The sequence below is a fragment of the Eutrigla gurnardus genome (genome assembly GCF_963514095.1).
Source record: "Eutrigla gurnardus genome assembly, chromosome: 7".
Classification (NCBI taxonomy): Eukaryota; Metazoa; Chordata; class Actinopteri; order Perciformes; family Triglidae; genus Eutrigla; species Eutrigla gurnardus.
The window spans coordinates 13,848,228-13,864,310 of NC_139921.1; the positions used below are offsets into that span (position 1 = coordinate 13,848,228).

The following is a 16,083-nucleotide window of genomic DNA, read 5'->3' on the forward strand; positions in this document are numbered from 1 at the left end:
AACTGACCACCACAAGAACTGGAACGAGAGGTGATTAGGCTTTTTAAAGCTCCCTGGAGTGTGGATGCAGGTTGTTTTTGATTAGGTTGAATTTAGAGGTACATTCTGTTCTTATTGCCTCTTGCTTGAGCAGGGCATTCATTATCTGATGCTTAAGCTAAGGGGAGGAACAAAACGAGACATACACACAGCCCCAGGGCTGATGTGATATCTTTAAGTGAGACTGGAATAATCCACGATGGTGGTACAAAACATGCCAAGTGAGGAAGCTTCGGGTTTCCAGCATGTTGACAAACGCAACAAAACTCCTCAACCTCACAACTCAAGCCTCAAAGTGCTTTAACCCTATTCACACTTCGCTGCTAGCCCTCTTCATAATGTGCAGTGGTGTCTGTATCATCGGAAGGCTGTATAGAAACTCTACAGTCCCTCTCCATGACTGATCTCTTTTGATAGAGCTCATTATGCAAACTGCTCCCAACTCCCACCGCATAATTAGTGCTTAATTAATTTGAGTGAAATCTTTCATCTGTCTGTGTCCGGCCAGCTCCTTCTTTCCATTTACAACATGATATTAATTTCGGAGGGGGGGGAGGTAGCCCAGCTGATGAAAAGGCTGATATAATTAATTAAGTACTGTATCTTTTTTCTTAATTTTTTTGCAGGAATAATAATAAGTGTGATGAGCAGAGTCTGATTAACCCTATTATGCTCCCTAATTAGGGTGATCATTTAATAATCAAAGAAGCAGCACAATAATAAGAGAATGCAAATTATGTCATCTAATGAAGAGCACGTCAATTCTACCAATTTTATATATATATATATATACACACACATAAAGTATATATGTATATGCATGTATGTATATATATATACATACACATATGTGTGTATATATATTGTGTATCTATCTATCTATCTATCTATCTATCTATCTATCTATCTATCTATCTATCTATCTATCTATCTATCTATCTATCTATCTATCTATCTATCTATCAGATGTAATATATATATATAGATATAATAAAATACATATGTATATACATTTAGATATATTTATATATATAATTTACCAGTTTGTTTACAGTCTAAATGTTCAAAGTAAAACTAAGCATTTTAATACTGTAGAATGATTATCAAAGAAAGCTCAACATCATGTGAAAATAAATGTATTTCAAGGATGCTTTGCCACGCATCTGAGAGTATGCATGGTCTCATCACTCAGGCCCTTAAAGCTGCTCACAGGCACAACTCTTATTTCCCACTGGCCCTGAGTCTTATATAGAGCTCAAGGTACTAAGACACAGCTGCCATGGTAAACACAAGGGCAGAAGTTCAGAACCATGGAGAGCAACCAGTCTTCTCACACTCAGTCCACAAGCTCCACATGTAAGACTATTGTTTAAAATATAACGTTGTGAATATTAATTCAGGAAACGGGACATTATGTATTTATGTATTTAGAGATTTCTACATGAGTCCAATGCATTTGAATAAGTGAGATAAACTAACTATGAGAAGTATGACCACTGTGTAGCATGTCACTTGATAAAGGACATTGCCCATTAGGTCTGCCAGACTCCATCGTTCATGCTCCTAGATGATACAGCTGCTGTCTACACGTTCATCAAGATAATGGCAACCTCATATAAGGAGTCTATGAGCAATCATCCTGAATTCATTTTCGGGAGACTGCTAGTACTAAGCTACTATGCTTGTCAGTAAAATCCTTCTCTTACAGCGTGTGTGTGTGTGTGCGCCTCCTCCACTTCTTTGTGTCTGTGAGGTGTGTGCGTGCTTCTGTGTGTACATGAATGTACCTCAATTTACTCCTCTTCACCCCATAGTGCAGCTGTGCCTCAGAGGACTCTTGTGAAGTAATTGAATGAGCCGGAGCAGGGGGAAACCTGTGGCAGCGAATGTGGTGCCCGCTGGCCTTATTATCTGTAATACGGCAGCCGCTCTGCCTGCACTTTCCCTTCCACTCATGAATACAGAAATGAATGTGGTGAACGTCAGAGGTTAGCGCAGAAGGGGGAAGCAGGCCAGAGACATTTTAATCAGCTCCCAGATAGAACAATCACTTTATCCACCTCCACAGCTCAGGGGTGAATTAGTGTTTAACATTCCAGGGCATGCTTTCTGACAGGGGGACTCCACCCCCAAACAACCAATAGACTGCAGAGATTATTGAGAGACACTCTGATGTTTTTGATGAGTAAATTAGAGCTAAACATGCCCCTGGGAATACTGCTACGGATATGCCTGTTATGCAGAAAGACCTCCTTTTAAGAGACTCTTTAACTCTCTCTACGGGAAGAGAAAATCTGGCTTTGTCCCTTTGAAGCATTTGTTTACATGAACACATAAGAATGTGTGTATATATATATACAGTATATCGTTAGCCTAATAGCATAATTGCCTAAGTCATATTTGAACGTTTTCGGAAAAAGAGAAAAAACACAATTTCTAGCAAGCAGATTGGTATTTTTTATTGATAATGTAACAGCAAGTTCAACCAGACCTGTGAACAAGTTTGAAAAAAAAAAAAAGACACAACATCAACTCCATAACAAATAAAAGTGACTTAGGCAGAATATGTCATGACTTAGGCATTTTTTTCTCTTACAGTATATGTATATAATGATAACATAACCAAGTCTAACCTTATCTAAGGTGTTTTAAAGTATAATCTTAACAAAGTTGTTTTAAAGTTTAACCTTGCCTAAGTTGTTTTAACCTTACCTAAGTTGTTTTCACCTTAACTAAGTTGTTTTAACCTTAACTAAGTTGTTTTAACCTTACCTAAGTTGTTTTCACCTTAACTAAGTTGTTTTAACCTTAACTAAGTTGTTTTAACCTTACCTAAGTTGTTTTCACCTTAACTAAGTTCTTTTAACCTTAACTAAGTTGTTTTAACCTTACCTCAGTTCTTTTAACCTTAACTAAGTTCTTTTAACCTTAACTAAGTTGTTTTAACCTCAACTAGGTTTTTTTTACACTCACCTAAGTTGTTTTAACCTTGCCTTGAACTCCTTTTCAGCTGTCTAATGATGAGGGAGGTCATCATAGTACTGGTGGTAATGTTTAAATTAAAATACATTTGCAGAAATGCTTTTTCATTTTAAGAATGCATCTGCATCATTTGACTGATAAATATAATTAATCAACAACCATAGTTGCATTTTCTTCTTCATGACTGCATATTTTATGCCATAATGAAAACAAACAAAGTGCATTGACAAGGCATTTTGAATTATGTGCACTATTTTGCAGATCATGAGAATGAAAATGCAAATATGATGATTGATGATTAAATCAAATAATGCAGCCACATTCTTAAAGTGAAAAAGACTTAGACTTGAAAAAGACCATATTACCAAGAATACTTCTTGTATTTCTTGTCAAAACACTTAAAATCAACACTTCAAATTAAGCTTTGCTAGCATAAGCTAGCTCTTACACTACATCATATCTTGTTGCAGAATTGTGATTAAAAGTTTAAACACACAGTTCCTAATCTCCTTGATTGACTGAGAGTACATTTACTGTCTAGAAAGTTGAAGGAATAAACCAGCTTACCAAATGAATTGAAGAGAAGATCTAATGCTTCACTTCTGTTAAACTTTCTTATGCGATCAGCCATGTTTGTTTATACCGGCAAACATGCCTAAGTCAAAAAGATGACTTGGGCAGATAGTGATTTTGGACTCTAAAAAGTGTTCTGATAGGTTGAGGACATAGCCAATAAGGCAAGGTGATGCAGCAGTGGTAGGAGAGGAAGGTTAGGCAGATATCTCAATTTGGCCAAAAAATGACTTAGGCAATTATGCTATTAGGCTAACGATATATATATATATATATTCCCTGAAGTCATGAGGAACATTTTTGCAATGGCTCCACAGATCCTCTACAGAAATGACATAAAAGCCCAGAAACATCTGTCCTCATAGTAGAGATTCTATCAGGGACAATCCCAGTCAACACCAAGGCCCATTAGTCTTAAACTCAGAGCCATACCACTTCACAGGGCTTTTCACAGAAACCTGGTCTCATGGACATCTAAAGTACACTTTAAAGTCTAGACAGTGACCTCTGTGTGTCTCTCATGGCCAAACAGGCAATTTCCCCATTGATCTTCTGGATGCTGCAGTCTGACTTTTTTTTTCTTCTACAGGCTCACTACAACACTTTTTTTATTGTTGCTCTTTACAAGCGCTGAATACCTGCTGTTGACATGTTGACTCCCTTGAGAACTGCCTACGGATGGTTTTCCAGGTCTCCCACAAGAAACCCAAACAGTGGCGCACAGCTAACTTTAGTAGAATAAATGTACAGCAGAGAACTGAGAGAAAGCAGAAAACGTCCCGACTCTGGAGTATCTTGATTCATGTTCTGTCAACTTTTCTTTTCTTTGCAAATGTAATATAGTTAACCCTGAACCGAGAAATATGTAGATTGAGTCACACTTACAAACAGGTGGATTAATTAACAAAACTGCAACTGAACGACAAAAAGAAAAAAAAATAGAAGACAATAAAGGACTGAGCCATCGTCTCTCTTTAGAAATAGTGTAAATGTACTTTGGACACACCGATATAGAACTATATTTAAAAATGAATCACTTCATTAAACTCTGGTACTTTTGTTCTACTGTGTCATTGTTGTTGCTCGTGTCTGCTTGCTCTCCGTTTCAGGGACAAAGGCTCAAGCCAAGGCAGTGCTAAATCCACTGCCAGCCTGATTAAATCTGGGTCCCTCGCTGGCTCTCTCCATGGTGCTGAAAGAGACCTCTATCAGATTACAACCAGCCAGGATAGGACCCCAGCTAATCCATTACAATAATTGATTGACAGTACATTGGAGGTGGCCATGTGAGCACCAATAACAGTCATGTCCTGTTGCACTTTTAAATTGGTGTAGATTGGCAAAGCGCATAGAGCCAATCATTCCATCTAGTAGGTACAGGAGATTTCGGTACATGTAGGGCGAGAAAAAAGGCTAATCTAATTTTTTGTGAAATAGCCAAACTGCTCCAGAGCTCCCTGGGTAACAAGGTTAATGTTTGACAGAAACTGCACTGCAGAGAGATCTGGTTGCAATGGTTTGGGGACAGAGGGTAAACTTTTCTGTGTAGTTCTCAGCATGAATTCTTCATCCTGTAGGTGGTGCAATGAAGTAAGCACTGCTCTGGGACCTGATGCTCAGAAACTTGTCTTCAACTCAAACTTCTGGTTATACAGTCACAATCTATCAGGCCTACAACAGCTAAGGCATCCTTATAAAGTATTTAAAAAAAGCAGACCACGTTTAGCCCCACTGTTAGTGGTAGGCCCAAATCAAAACAAATGTTTTTACATTACATTAAAAAAAAATGTAAATTACTTTTTCATATTTTCATCTTTCATCTAACAGTTAGAATGCCCACATTGGCCTACAGGCAGGAGAAAACAAGAACAACATTCAAAGTGCTCCACCATAAGGTTTAGGAGGATAGAGTTGAGCTTGCATTAAAGCAGCTGCAGCTGTATGCTAATTAGGCGTCTGTGCTTCCCGTCCGCCAGGGCAGCACGCGCCACTGATCAAACATGCACATGCGTCGCTATAAGACCAGCACACCGGCCCACGCACCCCACAGAAATTATCACGGGGAAAGAGGAACTCGTTAAAATGCCATCAAAGCGTGTAGTCCCAAAACCACGACTAATAGATGTGCAGACTGAAAGAACAGCAAGAGGCAAACACGAGACACACGGAAGGAAAAGTTTGGATAACAATTTAAAGCAAACGGAGACAAGTCGCCTAAGCTACAATACAAGCTTTAAAAAACTAAGTGACGTGCAAACTGCACATAATTATGTGATTTTCGATGAAAAATGGGTTTAAGTTTAGTTACTGAGTAAATAATTGAAAAGTTTTCTAGTTATATTTCCACTATATATATATATATAAAATTCTAGTTTTGGCAAATGTGTCTTTTAACCCTTTCTGAGCAAAGTAACGGTGCCGTCACGCAGGTGAGAAGGCGCCACACACAGAGGCCTATTGAAAGGAAGGCGCAGGCCTGCGGCTCAGCTCCGATTGTGTAATTATTTGACTTGGTCATAGTGCAGCTTTATGCAAATGAGGGGAACAATGTACGACGATGGAGATTAATTCCTCCCTGGTCTGCCGAGTGAAAGGAAAAAGAATGCACTCTCTGCCAAGTGGCGCGCCGCAGCCGACATTTAGCCAGTATAACGAGGAAAAAGCACAAATACCCAACATATGAGATATATACAGAAACTGGTAAAGCCGGGAAAGAAAATAAGCCACTTACATTTGACCGACATTTTTTGTGTATGTGGGGCAGGCAGGAGGCTGCAGAATTAGACGGTTTTATAGAAACGGGTGCTTTTTAAAATAAATAATTAAGGTATAATCACCTTTTCTTGTTTATTGGATTCAATGCAGACTTTAATATTGAAGCTAATAAACTTATTTCAGCAGAATGAGCCCCAAAATCAACAACTGGCCATTAAAACAACGCATGTCTGTACAAACAACAGTTCCATACTGGATACAGAAAGGGGAGCTTCGTTTTGGGATATCTGTGCAGCAGTTTCAACACAAGCCTCGGCTGCGGCCTTCTTTGTCTGGCGCACTGATTCCGCCCAGCACGCGTTTAGCTGTGGGCCAGATTGGCCGTGAGTCCCGTTTCACAGTTAAGAGGTCAATTTGCCTTTCAAACGAAAAATAAAAAAACAGACAGGGATATCCAAGCGCGGGCAGACGTGGCTATTGTGCACAAAGCGCAGAGGGCCTTCTTATTACTTATGTATGCAGCGAGATGTCTGATTTATATGTCGAGTTAAACTACCGAGACAGCCACGTGCCCTACAATAAAGAAACACTCCCTCCATAGTGTTTATTTAGGACATAATAAAATAAAGGTCTATAAAATCTGGCGTAGCCTATTTGGTTTGTTGGAATGTCTGCGTAATGTGCGCAGATCGTGCGTAAAAGAGGAGCATACAAAAATAAAACTCCAAACCCTATTTGGGTGAATTTTCTCTTTTTAAAAACACCAGAACAGAAATAGAAAGAAACGCAGCTTTTGGTTTGTATTCAACGAAGCTTGTCTCATCCCTGTCTTAATTCGAAATTGTTATGATTGTGGCAGTGACGGACATTTCCTTTTGCAGCTTCGGGCCCCCCAGAGGAGAGCCACAAAGCCGTGGCACGTGTGCATTTGTATAGGGGCCCATCAGACCGTAAAAAGAGGAGGGTCCCGGCGTGTGCCTCTGTCGGGGAGGGGCTGAGCACACACATTAATGTAATAAACCGCCAGTACATCTGCTCAGCTATCTGCACATCCTCCAACGAAATCCACCAAACCCAGCCACTAAGCCCTCCCACAATCAAATCCACTGGGATCTTGGTTTCCTCTGATTGGTTGGGGATTCTGCAACAGGGGGGGCGAGAACAATAGCATCATTCCGGCATAAAAAGAGTGGAGCTATGCCTTGGAGACGAAAACATTTTAGCAACAGAAGAATCGATATACTGGGGAGATAAAGTCCCAGAAGCTTCTAGCGTTGCCATATTTTTAACAAACCTGGATACTCCAGACTTCACCCGCCTCCCCGAAGTGCCTTTCTGTTGTTACTCGCCAAGATGCCCAAAGGATTCCTGGTAAAAAGAAACAAGAAATCTGCACATATTTCCTACAGGACTCGGGCAGACGAAGATGACCTCCAGGAGCTCCCCACCCCAGCTGCCTTGCCGAGTTATGTGGACCCCTCCCCGCCGATGTCCGTGGCGTGCAGTCCAGACCGCGCCGCATCATCGCCGGGTTTCCCAGCGGCAGACGTGCCGGTGCCAAGACTGGCGAAGCCGGTGCAGTTCGGCAACCCCGAGGCGGTGTGCCAAGCCCTCTACAGCCCCACCCGGCCCATCAGCAAGGAGCACGACAGGAGATATTTTGAGCGAAGTTTCAATCTGGGCTCTCCTATTTCTGCAGAGTCATTCCCGACACCTGCCTCCCTCTCCGGCTTGGACCACCTCATCTACGCCCCGGTGGACCTGAAAATCGGCACCAGCAACAGCAGCCGCAGCGGCACCACCAGCAGCAGCCTCCCGGCGCCAAGCAACCGGGTCGGCACCAAAAGACCCGCGGCTGACGGCACAGAGCGCAAATCGAAGCCCGCCTCCAAGAAACCCAAAGCCATTAGAAAACTCAACTTTGAAGACGAGATGACGACTTCTCCCGTGCTTGGTCTCAAAATCAAAGAGGGGCCGGTGGAGGTGAAGCCGAGGGCGCAGTCCGCCGGAGGAAACAAGCCTCTCGGGGAGTTTGTATGCCAGCTGTGCAAGGAGGCGTACGCGGATCCCTTCTCTCTGGCTCAGCACAAGTGCTCCCGCATCGTCAGGGTCGAGTACCGCTGTCCCGAGTGTGATAAGATGTTCAGCTGCCCGGCCAACCTCGCCTCTCACCGCCGCTGGCACAAACCCCGGACCACCGGCGCAGCGGCGATGCCACCGGCAGCGGGCATCAAACCCGAAATGGCCAAAATGCCACCACTGGGTGTGAAGTCGGTCATCGACGAAGCCAAAGACGTGAGTGAAAGAGACACCCCGAGTCCGGGTCTGTCCGAGTCGGGCTCTGAGGATGGCTTATACGACTGCCAGTACTGCGGGAAGAGGTTTAAGCGACATGCATACCTAAGAAAACACATCATGGCACACCAGGCCTTGCAAAAGAAAGTGCTGGACGAGCAAGCCGTCGACCGCCCGGCAGAGCAGGCTCCGGTCCTATCCTCCTCCTCCTCTTCCTCCTCAGCATCATCATCATCAGAGGAAGCCTCAAACCAAAGCCCTCTCAACCTGAGCCCGGTGGACTGCCTGCTGTGCCCAGTGTGCGGGGAGAGTTTCACCAGCCGGGCCGGCCAGGAGCGACACCTGCGCCTCATGCACTCCTCCCAGATTTACCCGTGCAAATACTGCCCCGCCACTCTCTACAGCTCGCCGGGACTCACCAGGCACATAAACAAGTGCCACCCCTCGGAGAACAGGCAGGTGATCCTGCTCCAAATGCCAGTGCGCCCCGCCTGCTAAAGACAACACTAATCTCGTGCCTTTGATGGGGAGGGAGGGGATACAAAAAAAATGGAGAAACAAAAAAAAGTGGCTTTGGGGTAAAAAATTAAAAAATGAAGAGTTTGTGATGCTCACTGCCATAACTTTAGGCCAATGAAAGGCAGGGCGGTTTGATGTTTAAGTGGTGTTTAATGAGGTGTCTTTTCCATGCCAATCAGTGATTGTTGAATGCTTCTCTCTATATTTGAATGACACATAGGCCTATTTTGAGATTTTCTTTCTCAAATTAGTTTATCAAGAAAAAAAAGAATACAAAGCGTTAGTTTGACTGTTAAAGGGTATTTTTCTAGGACAGCACAGGTGTTCAATGATAGCTTCTCGACCTAAGAAATGTCTTCAAATTCTCAGAAATCCTTTTTCTCCACCAAAGCCTTTGAGAATTCACCGACCGTGTTTGCTCTATCGCTGTAGCTTTACGCCTGTTCGTGAATGACAGAATTGATCAACTTTGTATTGGTGGGGAAAAGAGAGTGACTGAAGCATTCCCTGTTTAGTAGAACCACACATGCCTTTAGTATACAGATAAGCCTAGTCATACATCCGAATCCCGCTGTATAACTGCCTTAAAAGAAGTCAAGATAGACTGTTTTAATTTTGAAGGCTGGCACATATTTTTATTATTTTATTATTATTATTATTGAAGATTGTTGCAATATTTTTCATCATATGTTTATTTATTTATTTATTCTAATTATTTTATGTAACTTATTGTTGTGTTTGTTGTGATTTCTTCTGTGAATCGTTCTGGCAGTTTACATGTCGTATAGCCAAAATGTTTTGTTTTTTTGTTTTGTTTTATTTTGTTTGAATCTTTTGGGTCAAATTCACGAGTTGTGATAATTGTCGTGGATCGGGTTTTAATCTTCAATCTCCACAGCTCTTGTAAAACGAAAAAATAAATAAACGTAAAGCTCTTACCTTAGATGCAATCTTTTTTAAGGACAAGTTATTTTTCTTAAATGTCGGCTTTTATAGCGCTTTGATTGTATGTGTATATCGTTGTTGTCTATCGAAATAAAATATTTTCAAAATGACACGTGTCTCAAAGTGGCTCTACTTTTTCCCCAGACAGAGTGAAAAAAAAAGTACACTGAGGTAATTAAGTTGATTTGTTAACGAAAATCACCATATTTCCGGAGGGAGTTTTGTATTGCTGACATGAATGCGTTCAGTGACATAATTTCTAATAAGCTTTTAAATAACACGCTTGTTGATCCTATTTTGATTGTCCATGATGCGTTTCTGGACTTATTTCTCTTCAGGGAATACCACGATTCCCAATAGGCCACATATAATTACGAGGACATGGAAATTAATAGACGTAGAAAAGATTTACTTAGAAATCTCAAATGTAGCTAACGTTCAGATATTGAGGAAAGGCCTCTAATTCAGTAGTCCCATTTCCGGACGAGAATTGTATCCTTTGCGTAAAACTTTGCGCAGGGGCACAAGATGTTTCAAAATTATACTTTTATAATTATACAAACATTTCAACTTGATTTATAGGTTTTTTTTTTTTTTCAAGTATTGTGAGGATTTAGTCCCTCAGTTCATTAAAAAAAATGTTTTCAAAGTGAAGAATTCTGCTTAAATGGTGGATCAGGTGCTTTCCAGTTGACTCCCGAAGGAGAGGTCCCCGAGCCTCCCGATGTTACCAAGCAAGATAAGACAAAAGTATCATTTAACACCCTAAATGTTAAACAATGTCATCATTAAACTTCTCATTTCCCCTCTGCAGCCTCTCTCACATTTGCTCACGCTCCAAAATGGTGCGAATATTAAGTCGGTCTCAACAGGAAAAAGAAACCCCAGGAGCACCCTTGGCAAAAACCTTTGCCTTCGATTCTCCGTTTATCAGATTGATGCGCAGTAAATCATAGCTGCAGTGGCTCAATATGTGCCGTTTCGCTGCTGCCACAGAGAAGCACTTAGGCCCTAATCATAAATCCCCTCCTTAATACCATGTCAGGACATGACAGGAGGACAAAGAGGTGGTGGGTCAGACTCACCTCTGGAGCAGTAAAACATCTGTCTGCTAAGACTCACGCAGCTCGATTTGTGCTGATTTAGGACACACCGGGGCTCAGTTGGCTTCATATCTGACCTACAGAACCTGTAAAGCACTAAGTCAGATGTAATTTAGCAGGCAGCTTCCAACTGTGTCACCTCAGACTTACACACATACTGTCTGCACTGGAAATGTGCTCAATCTCTTCAAAAAGATCAAGAGATGCTCCTGCTCATTAATACTCTATGTCCAAGACAGAATAATTGAATGACACAAACTTTAAAAATAAATAATGAGTGTCACCCCAGCCTTACGGGAACAGTGATAATAGGCCACATGAAGACAGTTTGAGGTGTTAAAATAGACTACAGGCAGCAGTGAAATAATACACATTAAATAATACAATGTGGTAGTAATCACAGAGCATGTCTGGGACACCCAGACCCTGCATGTTGCGTTGGATCTCAGAGTGACTGAGGGAAACAGCGCTGAGCCGGGTGGAAATAAGGTAACATTCTAGGTTTCTTTCTCTATCACAGTTTTAGAGCTCCAATTACGGTCAAGTGTTTTTCTTGAGTCTTTATGTGACTCAGGCGGGGCAGTGCACCCGTAGGTGCTGCAAGGCAGTGCACCTGTATCTCCTGATGAGGCTCCATTATGCTGGCCTCCGTTAAGCAGGGCTGAGCAGCAGGGGAGACAGATGGGAGGAGGGTCAGGTTACCCCTGCTGCTGCTCGCATGGGCCAGGGTCAGAAAGCCCATGGTAACAGCAGCATGTCAACACGCACGCACATGCACGAGCACACGCACACAATCTGAGGTTACACAATTAGCTGTAGTGTAGTGTTGTTGAAAGGGGGAAAAGGACAAAGATGCATAGAATTTCAAATTGATTTAATGAAATGTTTCAATTTTCACATTTCTAATAAAGATAGCAGACTTCGGTCGTTAAAAACAGTTTGATATGTTGACAGGTAATGATGAAATCTTCAAGCTTTTTTTCCCCTCTTTCTCTTATACAAAGATTATATTACAGGCATTAATATATTTATATTCAGAGAGCACTCAAGCCCTCAAATTTGACACAATGTAGGCTACAAGGACTTCTGAGACGAGAAAAAAAAACATAGGCCTACTCGGGCAAACACCAGCTCAGTTTCTTCACGCATATAAGACACAATCCTTATCTTGGTCCAAACTAACATCTCAAGCGACTAAAGCCACCAAAGGGGGAGCACAGACCCCTTCCAACGGACATCATCTATAAACTACAATCTTTAAGATCAGCATCCTGGGTGGTTCCTTCAAGTGGCTTCGGGGGATAATAAAAATCATAGTTGTGATCCAGGCCTATATATCTATACATTCTTCAAAAAACAAAACCCCTTACAATGGATCTGTCAATCCTCCTGCTGTTTGGATTCCCCATTTTCTGCTTGGGGAGTAAACAAACAAAAGGAGGCGACATGTGAGGGAAGGAAGAAAAATGACAGGAGAGCATAGGGGGAAAGTAAGGCATAGTAGTGCAACAGATGGGGATAGTGTTGCAGCTTGGGTGGAGCCCTCAGAGGGTTTGAGTGTATAGTGTGCGTGCGTGCGTCTTACACCTGGCTACTATGACAACCCCGAGTGGGCAGGTTGGAGAAGTGAGAGCGTCGTCCTGGCAGTTGCTAGGACGACTGTTAAAAGTTCAGCTCTGGTATGCCACCTAAACCTAAACAGCCATCCCTCCTGTGGCCTCGGGGGCGACATGGGAAGAGGATCATGGGAAAGAGGAGGCGGAGTTGGTGCCACTTGATTCCATTCACAGACAAAGACAGAGAAGCACACCACCTGTAATAAAGACTGAACAGAGAACGCCGCAATTCCTAATCCATCTGCTGTTGTTTTTGTTGTGGGAAGCACAAGACAGTGACCTTTAGACACAGGAGGGGAAACACTTTTTTAGACTGTTAACAGGGAGACGTGACACGGAGCGTCAATGGTTTGTCTCCGACTATGAAGAGGAGAAACTAAAATCTGATTATGTGGAGGAGAGGTGGTGTTGGACAGCATCTTACAGGACAGACATTACACAGGCACTGTGAGAAGCTCCATCCGACACACACACACACACACACACACACACACACACACACACACACACACACACACACACACACACACACACACACACACACACACACACACACACACACACACACACACACACACACACACACACACACACACACACACACACACACACACACACACACGGAGTTAAGATTCACCTGAGGCTCCGGCGGTATTTTTCCTCTACACAGCACATGAATACATAATACAAAACAACAGCATAATTCATCAATCAAATAATTCATCAAATAGTCCTTTCTATATACATATAGCAAACAGACAAATATCATTTAAAGCAATTTACATCCAAGAACAAAGAAACATTCAATGCTAGTTAAATCAATGACAGTGAGTGCAAAAATATTGGACGTTGGAATGTTGATGTCTTTAAGCTTCACAGGACAGGGAAACTGATAGCAGAGGAAAGAGACAAGAGGTTACTTATTCAATTACCGGACATGAGCCTATGTTAATGACATCAGAAAACAATTACAAACGCAGTCTTTTCTCATTCCAGCAGAGTTGCATAAATCAAATCATGACAAAATCCATCGGAATTCATTTAAAAAGGAAAATTAGAGTGATATAAAAAAAAAAATCCCAAACAAATTTCTACTCAGCTCAAGTTAGAAAGACGTCATTGATTGTCCACTCTGGGTTCAAAAACAATTAAAAAGCCTCTGGCTGCACGTACTGCAGGGACTCCATGCCCAGGAAGTCTGTGTAGTGTGCAACGAGTACAAATCATTCTGGGGGGGGGGGGGGGGGGGGGGGGGGGGGGGCTCAGTCTTTCCTCCTTTACAGTGTAGGGAGATGGTCCACGAACATGGTCAAAATAGGTGCCGACAAGCAGGACAACGATATCATCCTGTCACCAACTCAAGTGGTTATGTTTGACACGCAAAGGTTGTGGCAGATGCAGGAGGAGGTAAAAAGGCAGACACATTTATAAATGGATACCAATCTCTTGTGCAGTTTTAGCATGGTGCCATTTACAGCTGTGTCGTTCAGTGCTTAAATTATTACATTAAGTGTTGAGATAGATGAGGAGAACAAGGTGAAGCAGGCTCCAATTCCCTTACTATAGAAAGAACTGTTTCGAGTGCATCGAGACTGACATTTCTTTTTAAAATCACAGGTTCCTTTAAGACTTTCAGTTAAGTCTTCCTATGCTGCTGATCCTGAAGCTGAAACCACCAGGGTGAACATAAATAGCTTAGTCACATGTCCATCTTGCTTAAGCGGTTAAACACCACAACAAATAGAAATGTATCAACAAAATCAATGATTACCACATAAATTAAAAAATTGCAATATGCTCCAGCAACATGTTTGTATGACACAAAATAAAACAAAGAAAAACAATACGCGGCAAAACAACTCTCGCAGTCACGGCTGGGTGTGTGCGGTTCTTCGAGAACTCGCAGGGGGAGGGAAGGGGAGGGCGAGGGGATGGGAACAGGAGCTCAGTTGGAGGACTTGCTTATAGCACTGGCTGATCGGCGGAGTTTTCCGGAGACTCGGTTCTTTGTGGCGCGGGGCATCGTGGGAGAAACCTGGTCGACGGAGTCCGTCGCGCCGGCGGTGTTTCCGGCTTCGGTGCTCGTGCTACTGGTGAAGGAGCCTGGGAGAGAGATGGAGCGAGAGTTTGTAGATAGAAAGACAGCAATGGAGAGAGATAGAGCTGGTTAGACATGGCAGTGGGATTTATTGGGCTTTGTGATTGCTGTTTATCCCAGCATGCTTTATCATGCATGTGGCTGCTCCCACAACCACGATTACACAGATCATAGTATTTTCACCAACATTCACAAAACTTACAATGCCGACTGTAAAAAAAAAAAACTTTAAGATTTGAGTTTGTTCTTCCCCGTAAGTCATTAGAATTTAAATGTAATACATTTCAGAAACGACATGCCTTTTTCACATGCTGTGTGAAAGCAAAGCTTGTTAAAAGAGAAGCTGCCTTTCTTTTCCCAGTATAGTTTTTCCAGATGCTTATATAATATTAAAAAATGAAAGGTGACCTTTGTAGCGATGGGGGAAAAACATATTCAGTTCACAGTGTGACAGCAGAATGCTTTGAATGAAAATAAAATTGCATATTATGCTCTTGTTGTGAACATGTGGAGCCTTTCCTTTGTCAAGTATTGTCCATTTTCAAAAACTTCACATCCATGATTAGGGGATGGCAAACATTAATAAACCTGGGAGGTGGGCATAGAACACTGGTGGGGACAATCGTGAATTGTGAATGTTGCCCCGACTTCCTCAGTGTGCCCCTGACCGAACCCCCCACTCACCTCGGCCCCATGCCCCTAGTTTAAACAACTTCTCTGCTTTGTCGAGATGGCATCTGGTTGCCTATTTTCTTTCCTATCCTTTTATTTCCTGCCATTTTTCTGAGGCATCTCAAGTTGCAGTGGCTAAAAGGAATGGCAGATGGCTGGAGTAACAGACACTCAGCAGCACAGTGGACTGGCAGCATCCAGGCCTGCGGCTCACTGGGAGCGGAGGGCTGGGCTATGGATGAAAGATGGGTTTGTGTATTGTAAAGGGCTGGAGGGGAGGTAAGGGGGTTTGAACATCAATTCTCAAATCTGCATATGAATATAAAAAAAAGGGGATGGGCTGGGCTAAAAATGTGTGCTGGCCTGATGGACAGAATAAATCCTGCATTCCCGTATTCTTCTAGTCATTCCTATGGTAAATGTTTTGTTTCATAAACTAAACTCCAACTGATGTGCTGTAAAGCCATATCATAGACAGGAGGAAGGCAACCTGTACACCAGCTAATACACACAGACAATAGTGTGG

The 16,083-nt window shown here is 42.4% G+C and overlaps 2 protein-coding genes across 4 annotated transcripts in view; one reads left to right on the forward strand and one right to left on the reverse strand.

Annotated features, from left to right (window-relative positions):
* Positions 1-7,112: 7,112 nt before the first annotated feature.
* On the forward strand, positions 7,113-10,178 carry insm1b (insulinoma-associated 1b). Its single transcript, XM_084012807.1, has one exon. It carries the CDS (start codon positions 7,663-7,665, stop codon positions 9,100-9,102), a length of 1,440 nt encoding a protein of 479 aa, XP_083868933.1. The 5' UTR covers positions 7,113-7,662; the 3' UTR covers positions 9,103-10,178.
* A 1,852-nt stretch (positions 10,179-12,030) lies between these two features.
* The window catches only part of ralgapa2 (Ral GTPase activating protein catalytic subunit alpha 2), a 98,425-nt gene continuing 94,372 nt past the window's right edge, over positions 12,031-16,083 (reverse strand). For all 3 annotated transcript variants that reach the window (XM_084014022.1, XM_084014021.1, XM_084014020.1), the window contains one exon: positions 12,031-14,890. In XM_084014022.1, the coding sequence (XP_083870148.1) occupies positions 14,733-14,890 (158 nt within the window). In that variant the 3' untranslated portion in view covers positions 12,031-14,732. The remainder of the gene's footprint in view (positions 14,891-16,083) is intronic.